The sequence below is a fragment of the Phlebotomus papatasi genome, chromosome 1, assembly GCF_024763615.1.
Source record: "Phlebotomus papatasi isolate M1 chromosome 1, Ppap_2.1, whole genome shotgun sequence".
NCBI classification, from domain to species: Eukaryota; Metazoa; Arthropoda; class Insecta; order Diptera; family Psychodidae; genus Phlebotomus; species Phlebotomus papatasi.
The window spans coordinates 90,988,682-91,008,149 of record NC_077222.1 but is presented as its reverse complement, the minus strand read 5'-3'; the positions used below and the strand labels follow the sequence as shown (position 1 = coordinate 91,008,149).

Sequence of the window (19,468 nt, the reverse complement as noted above, 5' to 3'; positions counted from 1 at the left end):
TTGATTGGACTACATGTAGTGACGTCCTTCGAGCCCTGATCTCTGCGATAAATATTCCTGTTGGCGCATCTTGGCCATGTATTGATGCTGAGCATCATAGATCTCTTGCATACGCTTCCGACGCATATTGCAGAGATAGATGTTGAGCCCGGTGGTTAGAGCGAAGAGTAGGATGAAGATTATAGCCACAACCATCCAGGCACTATTGTGATTCGTATTCATGGGCTGAGGTGCCTCAAAGAGGCGATACTTAATTTCCTGTTCACTCCTGGTCAATCCCATGAGACACACACACACCACAAGGGCAACTTGCTTCACAGACGACAACATTGCGCAAAAATTATAGCTTCCTGGACAGCGCAAAAGTGTCTCTTGGATGAGCGATGGACAAGAAATTGATGGCACACGTTGCTCAAACTCACAAACTTAATGGAGTAATGAATCAAAAACGGGGCGATACATCATGCTGAGATTTGTGCAACGAATTTTTCACCAGTGATTCCCTAACACACACAGTGTTCCTCTAATCACTGAAATCACACACACATGGCCTTATCAATCTCCCCTCAGCTAATTCTGATAAAAATGTTTCACGGCAAAAGGGCATTATCTCAGGATGATTTTGTGATTTTTTTTGGCTAAACAAAATACTGAAAAACTGAAAGATAAGACAATTCCTGACCATTTACTTCTGAAATTTTCGATTGAGAATCTTTTCCATGTCCTTGTAGGACACTCTCTCACGATACTCAATCTTTTCCAAAGGATAGAGTTCCCTGTATACCCTGAAAGTCATGTGATAGAGGAACTCAATGACGCTAACAATTGAGAAGCCTATACAGAGTCCTAGAGTCCCACCTAGACTACTCAGAAGTCCATACCAAGTATTCCGAACAGTTTGATGATACAGAATTGAATCGGCATTGGCAAAGTACACATTAATAATCGAAATGTTGGTCTTATTGATGAATTCCTCAAGAAAACCATTCCCTGGACGTTCGTCTATATTTGAAGAGATATAGGAATTGGTTTGATCTACTCCGTAACGGACATACGAGCACAGTGGAAGACACTCTGGGCAATCCAGAGAATCTTCCAGTTCCCTTTCGAGTCCTTTCACAGAAGTAATTTTTGGACGGTAGATACGAACTTTGACTAGAAAATTAAATAAGAATATCAGAACCTATCACTTCTACCCCTAATGACTCTCTCTACTCACTCCTGTACTTATCAAGGCAAGGAAGATGATTGAGGTTGCACATGGGACTTGTAGCCATTGCAGGATCTTGAAAATTCCTCGGCAAAAAGAATGGGACGCATCCACAAAGAGCAATAAGACTATGCACACGACATTTGATCAGACAATCACTGTAGCTGTAGAATTTATTGTATTCCTCCAAGAAATCCTCCGGAAATCGACATCCTCGTTGATCTTCAGAGAAGAAATGCACACTCTCCAGAGCTTTCACAATGATCACACGCATTTGAATGAAAGATTCCATCAGAGGCCCAACAAATCTCTTAATAATGAGCCCTGCAGACGGATCCGGATAATCATGAGGGTAGAAGATGAGAACATTGAAACCGTCATTTGTAAAAAGTGGATACAGGTAGTCATTCGTTGAAGCATTGATCACTACTTTCAATCCTTTACCAATCCCTGTGAGCTTGGGATAAATTAGTCCATCTGATGTCTTAAAATCATCAGTTTCCCGAAGATAGTTGAATGAGCAGCAGAAGCCCTCAATTGTCCGTCGAAAATCAAAGATTTTAAAACAATTGACTTCTGTATCCTCATAAATGCATTTCAATAGGAGATGGTCGCATTTAGGCATTAAACGTCTCATCAATTCCCTCGTATCCATCCAACCTGATGGACTGGGAACATCATATTTGTCCAGAAATTCCTGGAGCCATATAGCTTCACTAGGATATGGATCTTGACCATCAATTAAATGGCCCAAGTATTTAATCTTCTCAAAGATGAACTCCACATCTTTGACTCCATTGGATCTATTGTGCCTAGATTAAAATTTCAGGATATGACAGAATCTCTAGTATAGCAAATTAGTTGAATTTTATAAGAAACAAAATTCCTTAGAAGGTCTTATACTATCTGAACAAAATCTTAACAATAAGACAATTAAAAAGATTCTTAATATGAAAACGTTTTTGCTTCATTCTCTTCATTATCGAACATAGACAAGGATCTAAAAGTAAATGTACCGGTTTTATAATCGAAAGGCGTGACTAGGAGTTGAGGGAGGCTAGATTTAAAATTAATTATGAGTAGGAGAAACCGGGGCAGAATTGGCCACGCGTGGTATTAAACAGTGGGATGTTATAGCCTGCAGTAGAAGGAATATTGAAGAAATCACTACTTATTCGAAGAATACACATCCTTTCCTATTATTTGAAAACTTTCACTTGCTGGCTAATCTGCCCCGGTCTACCCTACTTGAGAGAATATTTTTGAAGAACAAAATGTTTTTCATACCATAATAATAAAAGTTTTCTCGAGAGATCACAAAAAAAATTTTGATCTTACTGATAAATTAATAAAATCTTTTATTTGAACCTTTCGGAGAAAATCCTCTCAGGCACTGCTATTTGAGGAACTTTTGTTTTTGATCCATTTCTGCAACGATTTTGATGATTTTAACGCATTTACAGCCTCTACCTACACACTAAGGAAATCTATGTCCATATTGAAGAGTTTTTGCTACATAAGCGTACGGAATTTGCTTCAATATGAACATAAATTTCTCTAGTGTGAAAAGATCATTAGACACAGCGTCAGTTAAATCAGTATTTGTCGTAACTTCCTTTTGACAGCTTTTCAGGAGAGGAAATTTTCAGTTCAATATTATTTTTCTTAAAAATGAGCCCCGAATGCGATATTTTTGAGTAAAAATAATAAAAGTGGCACTAATAAACTGTAGGTTGACTCGAGAAAATCTTTATAAAATTATTTAAAAGCTGCAATATTGAGAAATATCTTAGAAAAAACACAATAATATTTTATAGTAACTTCCATCGTTTATAAAGCCGTAACTTCCAATGTATGGAGATTCTGGAAGTTACGACAATTTTCTAAAATGCATTATATCAATTTGAATTATTCTAGTGATAATAAGCGCCTTTATTTGACTAAATTAGTCAATAATACTGTTATCCCTGTCCCTAAAAGTTTTTATTTCATAAGTTTTATTAAATAAATTGTAATAAATTTTGTGAGCCACGTCGCTTGTTTTGTTTTGAATTAATGACAGATGGATAGGGATTTTTTCTCGATAAATTTTGATTAAAATATTTTTTATTGGGCTTATAAAAGTTTCTTTTTCACAAGTGCGTTTAATAAACAAAATTACGCTGTTTCCAAATATGTATATATCCCAAAATCGCAAAAATGAAGTTACGATAAATGCTGATTTAACTGACGACAGGTATAAAAACGTTCTCATTGATCTGAATAACTTTTCTTGGAGAAGATTGTGTTTGAGTTTGAGAAAAATGCCATAAAAGAAATGTTTTTAAGGAAGAAAGCCTTTTTGGGTTTACTAGAAAAAATCGGCATAAAGTCCTATTACAATCCGATTTTGATGATTTTATGTGATTCGGATAGTTGTTTTTTCCAACTGTTTCATTACTTTTTTTAAAGAATAAGTATTAGTTTTTTTGCAAAGTAGTACGAGATTAGAAAAGTGTTCATTATATGGTTGAAAAACATAATTTCAATCCAATCTTGATAAATCTGTTAGATATCGGAAGCTTGCTGAAGACAACCAAAAACTTTTTCTTGAAAAAAAAATCCGGTAAATGGATCATTTTCTCAGTCTGAAAAGCTTCTTAAGAGATTTTGATTATTTTGCAGAGATATGGAAAACTCCAAGAAACGCTCCAACTCTAACTGTTTTTCTAGAGACGACATCTTACCTTTCTTTAAGGGAAGTTGATCCAGCTTCCTCAAAGTTCTCCCAAAAATTAATTTAATGTTTTTAATATAGTTTTTTGTGCAACGTTTCTTAAAAAAAATACTATAAATCCTTTTCTAATACAAATTTAATGATCTTAGATTTTTTTTAGATATATCATAGAATTCGAAATAAGACCTTTCAAAGTAGTGAACGCGTTGTTCTTGAATTTTTTTTTTAGTTTCCTTGTTTATTGATTTATTAAAAAATCATGAATATTGAATAAAGACCTCTCCCTACTGCGCCCTTACTTTAGCCATGATATAATTCGCATTGTTTTATTGTTACTACCTAAATTGTCTTGAAAATATGAAAGAGAACATTTTTAAGTTCTTATTTTCCTAGATTTTTCAGACTTTTGCAGAAAGGCCGATAAAAATAACTTAAAAGAGAACAAAAAATAATACAATCTCCGAAAACTTATAAAAAGGGCGTGGTTTATTTTACAGTAATGCTATAGTCTTGCTAGTAGGTCTTTCCCCAGATTAAAATTGTGGCAATATTATCAAAAATTACAACTTTATTTGCGCACTGATACTGAAAAGATGGCATAAAATCGATAAGATCCAAAAATCAAAAATTTGTTTCAAATTTTAACTTTTTTCGGACCGTGCCATCGATTGGATCAGCAACTGTGCTAACTGCATTTGCTTTAGGGCAGATCCGGCATGTTGAAACACTTTTTTTACGTTTCGACGTTTTGAATTTACGACATTATTTTCAAAACTCAGAAAATAATTTTGAAACTTTATATAACGCTTAATACATTTACTATTATAGAGATTATTAAAATAACTTGATTAGTGTCTTTGTGTCATTACTTGTTGAAATAATCAAAAATAATCCACCGCGTCTCAAACACCCGTGTCTCAAATATTATAAACCTCTAGTCTGAAGACCGCTTGCTTAAGGGTTACGGCGACAAACTTACAAGCAGGCTTTAATTTAAACCTTGTCTTAAACCGACCTTCAAACTTAAGGCTTAGCCAAGTTCAATAAGGTCACTGATTTTCAATTAACAAGCAATTTCAGGTTTGTTTTTCGACATCTGATGGGTCAGTTACCCTTCATGAACTATCCTTATACATGAAAATTTATTCAAAAATTTCGCCTAATAAAAAAATAGAACAGTTAACCCATGGGTAAACCGGGTAAACCTTATGCCCTAAACACACTTACGACTAAAATCGAGAGACGGTCTAATGTAATTTATGATAAAAATAATAATTTGACAAAATTCCCCTTAATTTCACACTAAGCCGTTTCGCGGCTTAAGCCGAGAGACGAATTAGGGGAGACCGGGGTACTTTTAGCCAGCAAAAAAAGCTTTTTTTTCGCGCATGATTTGTGAAAAAAATGATAAAGTTTGTCTAATGTTTTTATGTTACATAAGTAGGATTAGGATATTGGCTGTATGAAACAGTGTAGTTCACAGCTCTAAAATCCTTGACTTTTTCTAGGCAGGATAATGAAAAATATGACACATTGACTACATGTGCCCCGGCCTGGGTAGATATAGCCACTTTTGGGGTTTCCACCTGTTTTTTAGACGAAATTTTAAACTGGAGATACCAAATATTGTTTGACTTGATACACTGAAGCCCACTGATGCTAAATATGTCACTTAAACCTAAAAAAAAAGCCGACTCTTTTATAACATTTTTATAATTGCGGCAAAATTGATGCAAACATCCTGAAAAAATTTATTTCACAAATTGTTCATCCAAATGGCAATATTGCTTGGAATATCAATAGTACTCTTTCATCTAACAATTATCCATGTATTAGTGAAAAATCATTGATAGTTCTAGCCCGCCACGGCAGAGTGGATACATCTGCCCCGAGGGCTGTTTCAGTGTTTATCATCTTATATAAAAAAGTGGATAATTATTGTCCAATTGAAAAATATCTCTTAATTAATTTTATTAAACCAGAAACAAAGTAAAGCATGAATATGGGGATGTGTTCTTGCTTTCACTAAAAAATACTTTGCTCAATGTACATTTTAAGGGAAACGAGAAAAATCCACTGTCTACTTCTACCCCTGGCTAATTGTACCCCGGTCTCCCCTAGTCAGAAATTGACTAATCCACCTAACTGAACTACTTAATTAATTATGCAGGACCGTCTCTCTGTTTAATTCGTAAGTCTGTCTCAGGCATTAGATCTAAAGATCCTACAAAAGAAAACATGATTTTAAAATGTCTATTTCGGAGAATCCTAAAAACATTATGGTAAGGAAAACATTAGGATCTGCATTTGAAGCTCGATTATATGAGCTGGTTTATACGGTTTAACAGACCATGGGTTTCTACCGTTTACCTAGTTTACCTGGTATAACCGGTTATGGTAAGACGGCGGCAGACGCAACCATGGCTTTGGATTGGGAAAATAAATAAATACATTATGGAAAAACTATTCTTGTGCAATATTTTATGAATAAAGCTTTAACAGAGAAATTAAACGTTCTACAATAAAGTGAAGGAATGTAGAATGTTCATACTAAAAAAATGTATGATCGTTCTCAAACCATTGTATGCGATAATGAGTGATTCAGAACATAAAAACTTATTATTAAAATAAATCAATATCTTTTTTTCTTTTTTATTTAGGGCTTTTCTGATTAAATCGAAGTCTGTGTACGGGTTGGTAGTGCTACATTGAGCTATGTGGCTACATTGTTATACGATTTCTTCGCATATTTCTAATGGAAATTGGATTTTTACATCATGTAATTTGAATACAAAAAAAATTGTGGGTCTCAATAAAATAAGAATACAATCCAACTCCACAGTTCATAATCGCCCCACCTTCCCTTAGTTATAAGACCTTCTGAAGAATTTATTGCTAACTTATATGGGCTTTGCAAAGGACATCTATAAAACTTACAATTCCACTGCATAATTCCAAGCTGCATCATGACTAATTTTATTATTTGGGCAAATTGCCACAGCCGGAAAGGGAAAATTGTGGGCTGGATATTGACTAGAAATAAGGGTGGTTATCATGGGATTGGACACGAAGAAATAGTATTCGTGCAGGACAAGTTGAATGCCCCAGCCAGTACAGAAAATTGGCATCCAGATGCACACAATCCTTCTGATCCAGAAGGTATCACCATTGACAAATTCACGATACCCATGAAGATTGCTAGTCTCAAAGTACTCAATCAGAGACCTCCAGAAAGCCTTTCTGAAGTCTGTGAATGAAAATCCGAGAACCATGACTGATTTTAGTGGAATTCTTGATAGGACTGATGAGGAGAGACAAGGAGAGACATTCGTGGAGGGTCGTCTTGTGGCTAATACAAGGTTGTAATTAGCAGGAATAAAGCAGCATGTAATTAAGTGGAGGAATTCCCGCCCAGTACAATTTTTTGGGCGGGAAAATGTCTCCACGTGAAAAATGTCTCCAATTATAACGAAGTTATCGATATTTTTATTGTTTGGAGAGTTGCGACAGTCAAAAGCACACGTCAGATAAATTTCAATGGAGACACGCAGAAAGTAATATTTTTTATTCTAAATGGTAGTTTTAATTGAAAAATCAGGTGTTGATCTTTACCTAACAAACTGTTAAACATTCGTAGTGTAATGAAATAGTGAATAATGAGAAAATACAACGTGAGGGAGCGAATAATGGCAAGACTCCTGCTACTATCGCTCATGGCAACTGCAGCTGTGGCAGATTCTGCTGTGCCCACGGAAAATATGTCCACCAAGGAGCGCAATGAGCTCAAGTAAGTATTCTGGCCATAGTGATCTATCCAGGGAAGCATCTTCCAGTGAATTTGACTAATTTCACTGGGTTTTCTGCTTCAGGGAAGAGGCCAGAGAAATGTTCTACCACGGCTACCATGCATACCTGGAGAATGCCTTTCCGGCTGATGAACTGATGCCCCTCAGCTGTGCTGGACGCTACCGAGGAATCACTCCATCGCGGGGAGACATGGATGATGTTCTGGGAAAGTGAGTTTACTCCCCAAAGAGGTTTATTTTGGCCATTAAAGTAGATAAAATATAATCCTTCCTTTGCAGCTTCTCAATGACTTTGGTAGACACCCTGGACACTTTAGTGATCCTTGGGGATCTTGAGGAGTTCGAGCATGCAGTCAAGCTAGTGATTCAGAATGTCTCTTTCGACAACAATATCATAGTGTCAGTTTTTGAGACCAATATCCGGATGATTGGGTAAGTTTCTCCTCTTTCAGTGATTCCCAGACCTCCTGACAAACACCACCCTCCACAGGGGACTCCTCTCTGCCCACATCCTGGCTGAATACATCCAAAAAGAAGCCAATCTTATGATGTGGTACCGTGGAGAACTCCTGGAAATGGCCAAAGATCTCGGGTATCGTCTTTTGCCAGCCTTCAACACTTCCACGGGCATTCCCCATGCCCGAGTCAATCTGCAAACGGGCATGAAGAGTGACGAACTGAGACACTCCCGAGAAACCTGTACAGCATGCGCTGGGACAATTCTGCTGGAATTTGCAGCACTTTCCAGGCTCAGCGGTGAGCCAATCTTCGAGGCAAAAGCCACAAAAACCATGGATGCTCTGTGGAAGATTCGCCACAGGGGTTCCGATCTCATGGGAACCACCCTAAATGTTCACTCTGGCGACTGGATTCGACGGGATTCGGGCGTTGGAGCAGGAATTGATTCCTATTACGAGTACTGCTTGAAGGTAAGTTACCTCTTGGTGTCCTTCAAAATCTTGCCCCTTTTTCCCCCATGCAGTGTCACAAAAAAAGTCCAAAAAAACACTCATCTGTGAAACTGGATTTCTTCGGTTTCTTATCCACATTTTTGTGACCATGAAGATTTTGCAAAACACTTTTGATTATTGCAAAGTTTTGCTGCATTTAAAATAACGTTGGCAAATCGATAACGTGCACCCATACCCAAATTGTCCCACTCTTCCTCATCATATCGAAGGGGTTTATCAATTTGAGAAAATTAGTCCAACTCATGATATATTTTATAGTTGTTTTTTTAAGAAGCAATTACTTGAAATTCTTTGATGAAACCCTTGCAGATTCTTTAAATTTTAAAAATTCTTTCTATAAAAAAATGCAAAGTACATTTTGCAAAGTGCAGAGTGAAATATATTTTCTTTACAATTTTCACGAGAAGCCAATTCTCAAAAAAAAATGAAATTGAATGAAATTTACTAAGTTCAAGTCAAGAAAATTTAAAACGTAAATGAAAGGGATAATAAACCGTTCCAGGCTTTGCAAAGTGCTCAAAATCGTGACTAGATACTATACCTTAAAAGTACTTTCGCATCATTTACACTCTACCGGTTCTCAACCGATTTAAACCGATTCAAAAATCAATCAAAAGATCCAACAAAATGGTTTTAAGAGTAATAGAATTTATTTTCAGACGAAAATTACTTATCGGTGAATAACCGGTTCATTACCGGCTCAGAACCGATTTGAACCGATTTATAAATCACTCAAAACTCAGGAATAATATAAATTGAATTTCGAATAAAAATTAGTTATCGGTTATAAACTGATTTATTACCGGTTCAGAATCGATTGGAACTGGTGCAGTTTTATCGCATATTCAAAGACCTTTCCAACGAGCAAAAACATGATACCATTCGGATGAGAAATACGCTTTCTACAGCCTTATAACCTTTGATCCCCTCAATATCTTACCGTCTGACCTCTAAAGTTGGCGAGAGGCGGACGGACAGCGTGACGACATTTCTCAAAAAATCGTCTGAAACGCGAATATTTGTTAAGAAAAGTGGTTTCCAGGAACTGTAAATATTTCAGGAACAATTTGTATAAAAAGAAATCAACTCAAATTTGTAGACATTCCACCGTATCAAAACGGTTCCAAAAGAAAACTAACAAAATTGTAACTAGGATTTCGTAACAAAACTGTAGAGAAAACTTTTTGGAACAAACAAATATCTTCTCTAGGTACAAATTTATTTGAAAAAAATTTGTTCCAAGGAAAACTTGTTCCAATATTTTGGTCAGTATCCAAAAGTTTTTACCGTATCTGCTCTCTTTGTAGAGTTCGAGCAGTAATTTTTTCTCAACACTTTAACAAAATTACAACAAAATTATTATTAAAAGATTGTGTGGATTGAGTCGCTCTTCCAACCGATCATGTACTTTGAATTTTTAGACTGTCCTGTATTTTTTTTTAAATTGCAAAGTGTATTACCTAGAAATTAAGGAGTTAAATTTTTTTATCTTTTCAAAGATAAAAAAAATTGCACTTTTTGTACACAAAATCTACTGTCAAGTTACAAAGGCTGAATTAAAAGATTCAGTTACTTTGCAAAGTTAAAGTGCAAAGTTTTTAATTCAAGATTAGAAATTACGAAGTTTAACAAGCAGAAACAAAAAATAAGAACTTATTTTTTGGATTTTGCATCGGAAAAATCAAGGGGTAACCCATTTCGGGGAACTCGAGCCAGTCTGACCAGGGAACACACGGGGAACCAGGGAAACTCACGGGGAACTCGGGAAACCCAAACATTTTTTCAGGGAACTCACGGAGAACCCGGGGAACCTATACATTTTTTTCAGGGAACCTGGGGAACCTGGGGAACCCATAAAATTTTGAGGGAACTCACGGGGAACTCGAGGAACTCACGGGGAACTCAAGGAACTCATGGGGAACTCGGGGAACCCATAGATTTTTTCAGGTAACCCGGGGAACTCTTACATTTTTTAGAGGGAACTCACGGGGAACCCATGTACTCCCTCCGTTCCGAAATAAGTCGTACGTTTGGGGAAAAACTAAGAATTAAGGAATGGTTTCAGAGAATGTTTTTGTTATTTGTAAATATCTTATGTATGAACTATCCTCCATGTTCAGGGCTAATATGGGAATTCTACGACGATGGTAAGTTGGGGAATCCATGAAGTTGTCCATTTTTCGCATTTTTTTCAAAGAGCTCCGGTAGATAGTTAATTACTAAGAAAGGGACTGTGATTAACATTACAGGCTAGAATTTGTTCTAAATTTTTAGTATGCACAAGTAAAACTCAACAGTTATTACTGATATGACTTTTTTTATATCTCAAGTTTTGCAGAATGATAAATGAGGACCTTATTGCAAAAACCCTGTATCTTTTTTGGTGACTTCAAAAAACCTCTAGAGAAATCTTACGAGCAAAAAACGGCCACAGTTTTTTAACGAGCTAAAAACCATTTATCAATAATTTCTCGCAGTATAATTGAATTAGAATTTGCAAGAAAAATCAATTTCATGATCTACGAACATAAGACGTCCTTCTCATCATTATCTTAGACATCCCCAAATCTTCTTTATCCACAAGATGACCATCCCTGGAAAAGCTCTGGACATGGTATTATCCTACTTTTCCTCATTTTTCCTCCAGATATGATCAGTTTTGAGCCCATCCATATGATGACTATCCCCAGCATTGTTCCGGATATGGAGTTCCCTAGCTTTTTCGCCATCTCTCTTCCAGAAATGGCCAGATCTGAGTCCATACACATGGTGATCATCTCCAGCACTGTTCCGGATATGGAATTCCCTAGCTTTTTCGCCATCTCTCTTCCTGAAATGGTCAGATCTGAGTCCATCCACATGGTGACCATCTCCAGCACTGTTCCGGATATAGAATTCCCTAGCTTTTTCGCCATCTCTCTTCCTGAAATGGTCAGATCTGAGTCCATCCACATGGTGACCATCTCCAGCACTGTTCCGGATATGGAATTCCCTAGCTTTTTCGCCATCTCTCTTCCAGAAATGGTCAGATCTGAGTCCATCCACATGCTGATCATCTCCAGCACTGTTCCGGATATGGAATTCCCTAGCTTTTTCGCCATCTCTCTTCCAGAAATGGTCAGATCGGAGTCCATCCACATGGTGATCATCTCCAGCACTGTTCCGGATATGGAATTCCCTAGCTTTTTCGCCATCTCTCTTCCAGAAATGGTCAGATCTGAGTCCATCCACATGGGGACCATCTCCAGCACTGTTCCGGATATAGAATTCCCTAGCTTTTTCGCCATCTCTCTTCCTGAAATGGTCAGATCTGAGTCCATCCACATGGGGACCATATCCAGCACTGTTCCGGATATGGAATTCCCTAGCTTTTTCGCCATCTCTCTTCCAGAAATGGCCAGATCTGAGTCCATCCACATGGTGATCATCTCCAGCACTGTTCCGGATATGGAATTCCCTAGCTTTTTCGCCATCTCTCTTCCAGAAATGGTCAGATCGGAGACCATCCACATAGTGATCATCTCCAGCACTGTTCCGGATATGGAATTCCCTAGCTTTTTCGCCATCTCTCTTCCAGAAATGGTCAGATCTGAGTCCATCCACATGGGGACCATCTCCAGCACTGTTCCGGATATAGAATTCCCTAGCTTTTTCGCCATCTCTCTTCCTGAAATGATCAGATCTGAGTCCATCCACATGGGGACCATATCCAGCACTGTTCCGGATATGGAATTCCCTAGCTTTTTCGCCATCTCTCTTCCAGAAATGGCCAGATCTGAGTCCATCCACATGGTGATCATCTCCAGCACTGTTCCGGATATGGAATTCCCTAGCTTTTTCGCCATCTCTCTTCCTGAAATGGTCAGATCTGAGTCCATCCACATGGTGACCATCTCCAGCACTGTTCCGGATATAGAATTCCCTAGCTTTTTCGCCATCTCTCTTCCTGAAATGGTCAGATCTGAGTCCATCCACATGGTGACCATCTCCAGCACTGTTCCGGATATGGAATTCCCTAGCTTTTTCGCCATCTCTCTTCCAGAAATGGTCAGATCCTCAGAGTAAATAGGGAGAGGACGCCCGAACAAAAATTTTGTGCCAGTTTTCATATAAAATGATTTTTCCCTCACTCAGTGTAAACTGAGTGAGCACGCCACTGGTTATTTGGGAGATGCTCGATCTCCTAAAATCGCCTTGGGGCTAATATTGTATTTAACTTGAAATACAAAATAGGCGATTTTTCATGTCTTACGTTTTCTTAGCAAACTTTTTTTTCGAATCCATGGGTTGTTTTTTACGATAATCGGAATTAATTACAGTATTAATTGATATTAATTTCTAAATTCTAAATTTCCCGATAAGTGAAATTCTCAAATAATTTAATACTAATTCTTTCTAGTTTTTTCGTCCGAATCATAATCAGGTGACTATAAAATTTAAAATGTCGATAAAAAAACAATTGATAATCCTAAGCCTAAATCAGCTTATTGGTTGGTGGTGAAATTTTGATGATGAAATAATGTACACCAACTCGGCATAATTTAGTTAGATAATATTTATTTAGTTATAAAAAATAGTGAATTTTCGTTTTAATAGATTTTATTGCAAATAGTAATTGATGTTAAGTTTTTTCACATAATTTCAAAATGCAAATTTATGATAAATTTGACTTATGATTAACTTATGATTTAATTTATGATAACAACTCTTGTGAAGTTTCTAAAATTATTGACGTTTTTAATAAAATCCATAATTTGATATTTTTCCCCTATATAATGTAGAACACTCTTAACAGTTTCGTCGAGGATCCTGAGCGTTGTTGAAATACACAATTTCTCATTCCTCTCCAAAAACTGGTCCATCCATTTCTTCTTCAGCGTCTGACTCCGCCGAGAAAAATTGATCTTTGATTGACCTAAAATATATTCAAATTTTTGCAAATTAAATTTCTTTAAAAGGTTTTAAAAGCCAAAATTGACGGTTGTTATGTGTTTTTGTGTGACTTTTCTAATAAATTGATTTACTTGAAATTTTTAGGGGTTATTACATATGGAACACAAATAATTTTTTTAATATTTAATAATTTTAAAATTTAATAATAATAATAAAGGAACACAAAAATATTTTTTATTTCAATTTTGAATGCAAAATGGCGGCGCGGCAATGTTCGCATTAAGGGTAGAATTTTTTACGTTTTCCGCGACAAACAGTAGAACTGTAGTACAGTAGAGTCTCCTAAATTCGAACGCTCGGGGGGTATTTTTGACATTTCTCACCTCCCAAATTCGAACGATTTTTTCAAAACTAACGAAATTTGTGTGAGATTAAATTCTACATTGAATCACATTGTCGTATTTCTCGCAAGTTTTAGTGGTAACATACTTCCTTTTCGTTTTATACGATAATAATGTCTGTAAACATTCAGGAAGAAGCACATATATATGATTTTCATTCACCTATAGAATACGAACTTTGTAACATAACCTCACAATTGACATTTTGAATCCAAACGGCATTCGAATTTGAGAGATTCAGATTTGAGAGACTCTACTGTAGTAGTCATTTTCATCCAATTGACTAGAAATTGTTGGGGTACCTACCTAGATATATGGCCTAGTACATTGAATTTTTAAGATTGATAAACAATTACATTTATTATAAATAATTAAGCCATTTTTTTAGATGAAAAACTATGAGTTTTTTTTTAAAGGTTCTGCCAAAACTGCAAAAAACAGTATTTCTGAATTATTCTATGTACTTCACTAGAGAATCTGTCTAAGCAGTTACAGATCTGTATAAGCAGATTTATTAGAAAAATCACTAAAATCACAAAACACACGCTTCTTTTAAGCGTTCTCCTAGATATAACGCGTTAATTCATAATTTATTATTTATTTATTTAATAAAATTATTAATATGAAATATTGTAGCAAAGGATAAAAACAATAATATTATTTATTATTCCCTCCATTCCGAATAGTTTCAGATAATGTTTTTGTTACTGGTAAATATCTTATGTATGAACTGTCCTCCATGTTCAGGGATAATATGTTCCCACGATGGTAAGTTGAGGAGTCGATGTGTTGAAGATATCCTTTTTCGCTTTTTTTTATGATCTCCGGTAGATAGTTCATTACTAAATATGGACTGTGATTAGCATTACAGGCTAAAATCTGTTCTAAATTTTTGGAAAGCGCAAATAGAACTCAACTGTTATTACCGATATTATATTTTTATTGCTCAAATTTTGCAGAATGAGCAATAAAAAGAACTTCTTTTTTATATGTTTGAATATCTGGGTGATAAATCATTAAAGATAGGAACTTGGGACCTTCGGCGGACCCTCCCATAAGTTGACCCTGGGACCAGTAATATGTTCCTTATTTTCCCCCACCACCAATGTTTTTTTTTTTGGGATTGCTCGAAAACATGTCGTGCGATTTTTTTTTCAATTTTGGATTACTTTTAGAGATTACCCAGGCGGACATTCTACCATATACCGTTGAATTATTCCTAATATCGATTTTTCAAGGTCAAAAGTTAAAAAGAGTCTAAAGAGCGCATTTATCAACCGAATGGGGTCATATTTAGACTCTTTGGAAAGGTCTTGAACTTTCTGAGAAGACTGAATCGGTTCCAACCGGTTATGAACCGGGTTATATACCGATAACTAATTTTTATGAGAAAATCAATTGTATTAATCCTAAAATATTTTGCGCGATCTTATGAGTGATTTAAATTGTAAGTATGGCTCAATGAAAAATAAATTTTGAAATGCTTAAATTTATGAGCATGACACTTTCCTTCATAAATTGGATCTTTGAAAAACTAATTTATGCGATTTTTTTAGGGAATAGAATTTCATTTCAAACAGATTTCTTTTGTTATATGTAAGATAAAAAAGCTTAATTCAAAAGTATAATTGAGTTGTTTGCTTAAAAAAAGCACTTTTTGTCTCGTTGTAGTCTTTGCTTTAAAGTGTTTTGAAGATTTTTAAACATTTCAAGTTTTTGCTTAAAAAAACTTTTTGTCCCGTAAAAGTTTGCACTACACATAATTTTTTTCTTAAAATTGAAAAAAAATCTGTTTAAAATGTGTAAATGAAGTTCTTCACCCTAAAATAGTTTTGCTTCATTTATCTGTAATTAATAAAGTAATTCAAATATCCAAGTTATAAAGAACATTTTCATGCCTATAAATTTCAGGATTTCACAACGTTTTTTTTATTTGATCGATAATTGAAATCTCACAACCGATTTAAATCACACAAGATCGCCCAAAATAACTCAGGAGTAATACAATTGATTTTCTAATATAAATTAGTTATGGTTTATAAATCGGTTCCTAACCGAACCAGTTCAGTCTTGTCAGAAATTCCAAGACCTTTCCAACAAGCTCAAACATGACAACATTATGTTCATAAATACGCTCTCTAAAGCTTGATCCTGCAAATTCGTTATTAGGAATGATTCAACTGTATTTTCGTACATGGTCAAATTTCCGCCCGGGTAATATCTAACATATCCAAAATTAAAAAAAATCACACGTTGTGTTTTCGAGCAATCCCCAAAAGAAGGGGGAGAGGAGTGGGGGAAATGAAGAGCGTATTAATGGTCCCAGGGTCAATTTACAAGGGTCCCTCGAAGGTCCCAAGTCTCTATCTTTCACCATTTACCATCTAATTTCGATTGACAATAAAACGCGAAAAATAAGAATTTTTTAAGACATGCGTTCCTCAACTTATCAAAGACTAGACCTCAATTTTAGTTCTGAACATTAACAAGAAGTCTTTACAAGAAATAATTGTGGTACATAAAACATTTGTCAATAAACTTTCTCTTAATTCCATTTGTTTCCCAAACGACTTCATTCGGAACGGAGTATTATTTTTGGTTTTATTATTGTTTACTATTCTTCTTGTCATTCTTATTGTTAACTAAAAAAAATCATCTGAACTGAAATGTTCTAAAGAAATTTCAGAATTAGTTATCAGAAATCAGAAAACTTTGCTAAAGAAATAAATTAAAATCTATAAATAATCTACTGAATGCTCATTCAAAGACTATAGTGTTATTTTTCTATTTGCCGACAAAAGAAACAATTAAAAAATGCATCTACCAATGGGATTGTGCCTTTTCTGTAGGTAGTATCTTTTTCTGCCTTTTCTGGATTTTGCAAAAATTAAATCTTTTATATCGAAGTACACGTTGCAGATTCGGCTTTTACCTATGCCTTTCGAAAAAGCCAATTTGAGCCTGGTAATTCACATTTTTTTTTTAATTTTTGGGTAGCTGAAAAATCAAAAAACTTTCCGCAATCATTTAAAAAAAAATTAATATTTAAAATCAAATAAAGAATATTATTCAAATTAATAAAGCCAATATTATTACTGGAATTAAGATTCTAATACCAATAATACATAACTAGAAAGAATCTTATGAAGCACACTGTTGAATCACACAAAAGTTATGTTGCTCAGGTATCACCAAAAATTGAAAATTTTCGTGACTACGTTACTGGATCACTTCACGGTTTTTTTCACCGATAACTCGTTAAAAAATAGAATTCCGGTCCTGAGAGCCTACCATTTAATAGAGGATTATATCCTCTTCTTATTGTGGAAGAACTTTTTTTTTATGGCGGCCTTTGGTGGGTGGACAATTAAAAAGAATCTTCTTGAGGTACTCACCTGGGAACACTCTCATATATCCCAACACACGAGCTATTTTCACAATTTTTCACACAGCACTTCATTCTAGACTATAGAACAAGAATTCTAACTCTTGTTCTATGGTTCTAGGAGAATTATTCACTGATATTAAACCACACACCAACACGACAAGAAAAAGAAGAACAATGAAAAATTCATTGCTTCAGAACACTTGATTTCATTTCAGTTTTTGAGGTCGCTTCACTGGCTCCTTAGGAAAATGCTCAACTTGTCCCATCCGTAGTATTATATCTATGGTCAGATCTGAGTCCACCCACATGGTGATCATCTCCAGCACTGTTCCGGATATGGAATTCCCTAGCTTTTTCGCCATCTCTCTTCCAGAAATGGTCAGATCGGAGTCCATCCACATAGTGATCATCTCCAGCACTGTTCCGGATATGGAATTCCCTAGCTTTTTCGCCATCTCTCTTCCAGAAATGGTCAGATCTGAGTCCATCCACATGGGGACCATCTCCAGCACTGTTCCGGATATAGAATTCCCTAGCTTTTTCGCCATCTCTCTTCCTGAAATGGTCAGATCTGAGTCCATCCACATGGGGACCATATCCAGCACTGTTCCGGATATGGAATTCCCTAGCTTTTTCGCCATCTCTCTTCCAGAAATAGCCAGATCTGAGTCCATCCACATGGTGATCATCTCCAGCACTGTTCCGGATATGGAATTCCCTAGCTTTTTCGCCATCTCTCTTCCAGAAATGGTCAGATCTGAGTCCATCCACATGGTGATCATCTCCAGCACTGTTCCGGATATAGAATTCCCTAGCTTTTTCGCCATCTCTCTTCCTGAAATGGTCAGATCTGAGTCCATCCACATGGTGACCATCTCCAGCACTGTTCCGGATATGGAATTCCTTAGCTTTTTCGCCATCTCTCTTCCAGAAATGGCCAGATCTGAGTCCATCCACATGGTGATCATCTCCAGCACTGTTCCGGATATGGAATTCCCTAGCTTTTTCGCCATCTCTCTTCCAGAAATGGTCAGATCTGAGTCCATCCACATGGTGACCATCTCCAGCACTGTTCCGGATATGGAATTCCCTAGCTTTTTCGCCATCTCTCTTCCAGAAATGGTCAGATCTGAGTCCATCCACATGGGGACCATCTCCAGCACTGTTCCGGATATGGAATTCCCTAGCTTTTTCGCCATATCTCTTACAGAAATGGCCAGATCTGAGTCCATCCACATGGTGATCATCTCCAGCACTGTTCCGGATATGGAATTCCCTAGCTTTTTCGCCATCTCTCTTCCAGAAATGGTCAGATCTGAGTCCATCCACATGGTGATCATCTCCAGCACTGTTCCGGATATGGAATTCCCTAGCTTTTCGCCATTTCTCTTCCTGAAATGGTCAGATCTGAGTCCATCCACATGGTGACCATCTCCAGCACTGTTCCGGATATGGAATTCCCTAGCTTTTTCGCCATCTCTCTTCCTGAAATGGTCAGATGTGAGTCCATCCACATGGGGACCATCTCCAGCACTGTTCCGGATATGTAATTCCCTAGCTTTTTCGCCATCTCTCTTCCAGAAATGGTCAGATCTGAGTCCATCCACATGGTGATCATCTCCAGCACTGTTCCGGATATGGAATTCCCTAGCTTTTTCGCCATCTCTCTTCCTGAAATGGTCAGATCTGAGTCCATCCACATGGTGACCATCTCCAGCATTGTTCCGGATATGGAATTCCCTAGCTTTTTCGCCATCTCTCTTCCTGAAATGGTCAGATCTGAGTCCATCCACATGGTGACCATCTCCAGCATTGTTCCGGATATGGAATTCCCTAGCTTTTTCGCCATCTCTCTTCCAAAAATGGCCAGATCTGAGTCCATCCACATGGTGATCATCTCCAGCACTGTTCCGGATATGGAATTCCCTAGCTTTTTCGCCATCTCTCTTCCAGAAATGGTCAGATCTGAGTCCATCCACATGGTGATCATCTCCAGCACTGTTCCGGATATGGAATTCCCTAGCTTTTTCGCCATCTCTCTTCCTGAAATGGTCAGATCTGAGTCCATCCACATGGTGATCAT

General features: G+C 36.6%; 2 protein-coding genes across 2 annotated transcripts in view; one reads left to right on the top strand and one right to left on the bottom strand.

Moving 5' to 3' along the window:
- Positions 1-685: 685 nt before the first annotated feature.
- Positions 686-7,198, bottom strand: LOC129809464 (sodium channel protein Nach-like). Its single transcript, XM_055859297.1, has 3 exons — positions 6,864-7,198; positions 1,220-2,022; positions 686-1,155 (listed from the first exon to the last, which is right to left on the bottom strand). The coding sequence occupies exons 1-3, from the start codon at positions 7,196-7,198 to the stop codon at positions 686-688; spliced, it is 1,608 nt and encodes a 535-aa protein (XP_055715272.1).
- A 216-nt stretch (positions 7,199-7,414) lies between these two features.
- The window catches only part of LOC129809706 (ER degradation-enhancing alpha-mannosidase-like protein 3), a 24,535-nt gene continuing 12,481 nt past the window's right edge, over positions 7,415-19,468 (top strand). The window contains exons 1-4 of the mRNA XM_055859739.1: positions 7,415-7,713; positions 7,796-7,942; positions 8,012-8,164; positions 8,223-8,661. Coding sequence (XP_055715714.1) covers positions 7,583-7,713; positions 7,796-7,942; positions 8,012-8,164; positions 8,223-8,661 — 870 coding nt within the window. The 5' untranslated portion in view covers positions 7,415-7,582. The remainder of the gene's footprint in view (positions 7,714-7,795; positions 7,943-8,011; positions 8,165-8,222; positions 8,662-19,468) is intronic.

Coding starts and splice junctions, on each gene's coding strand:
- LOC129809464 (XM_055859297.1), bottom strand. CDS start 7,198: ATGGTTCTCGGATTTTCATTCACAGACTTCAGAAAGGCTTTCTGGAGG. Junction 2,023..6,863: donor TGGAATTATGCAGTGGAATT/GTAAGTTTTATA, acceptor ATTTTAATCTAG/GCACAATAGATCCAATGGAG. Junction 1,156..1,219: donor TTGCCTTGATAAGTACAGGA/GTGAGTAGAGAG, acceptor TTAATTTTCTAG/TCAAAGTTCGTATCTACCGT.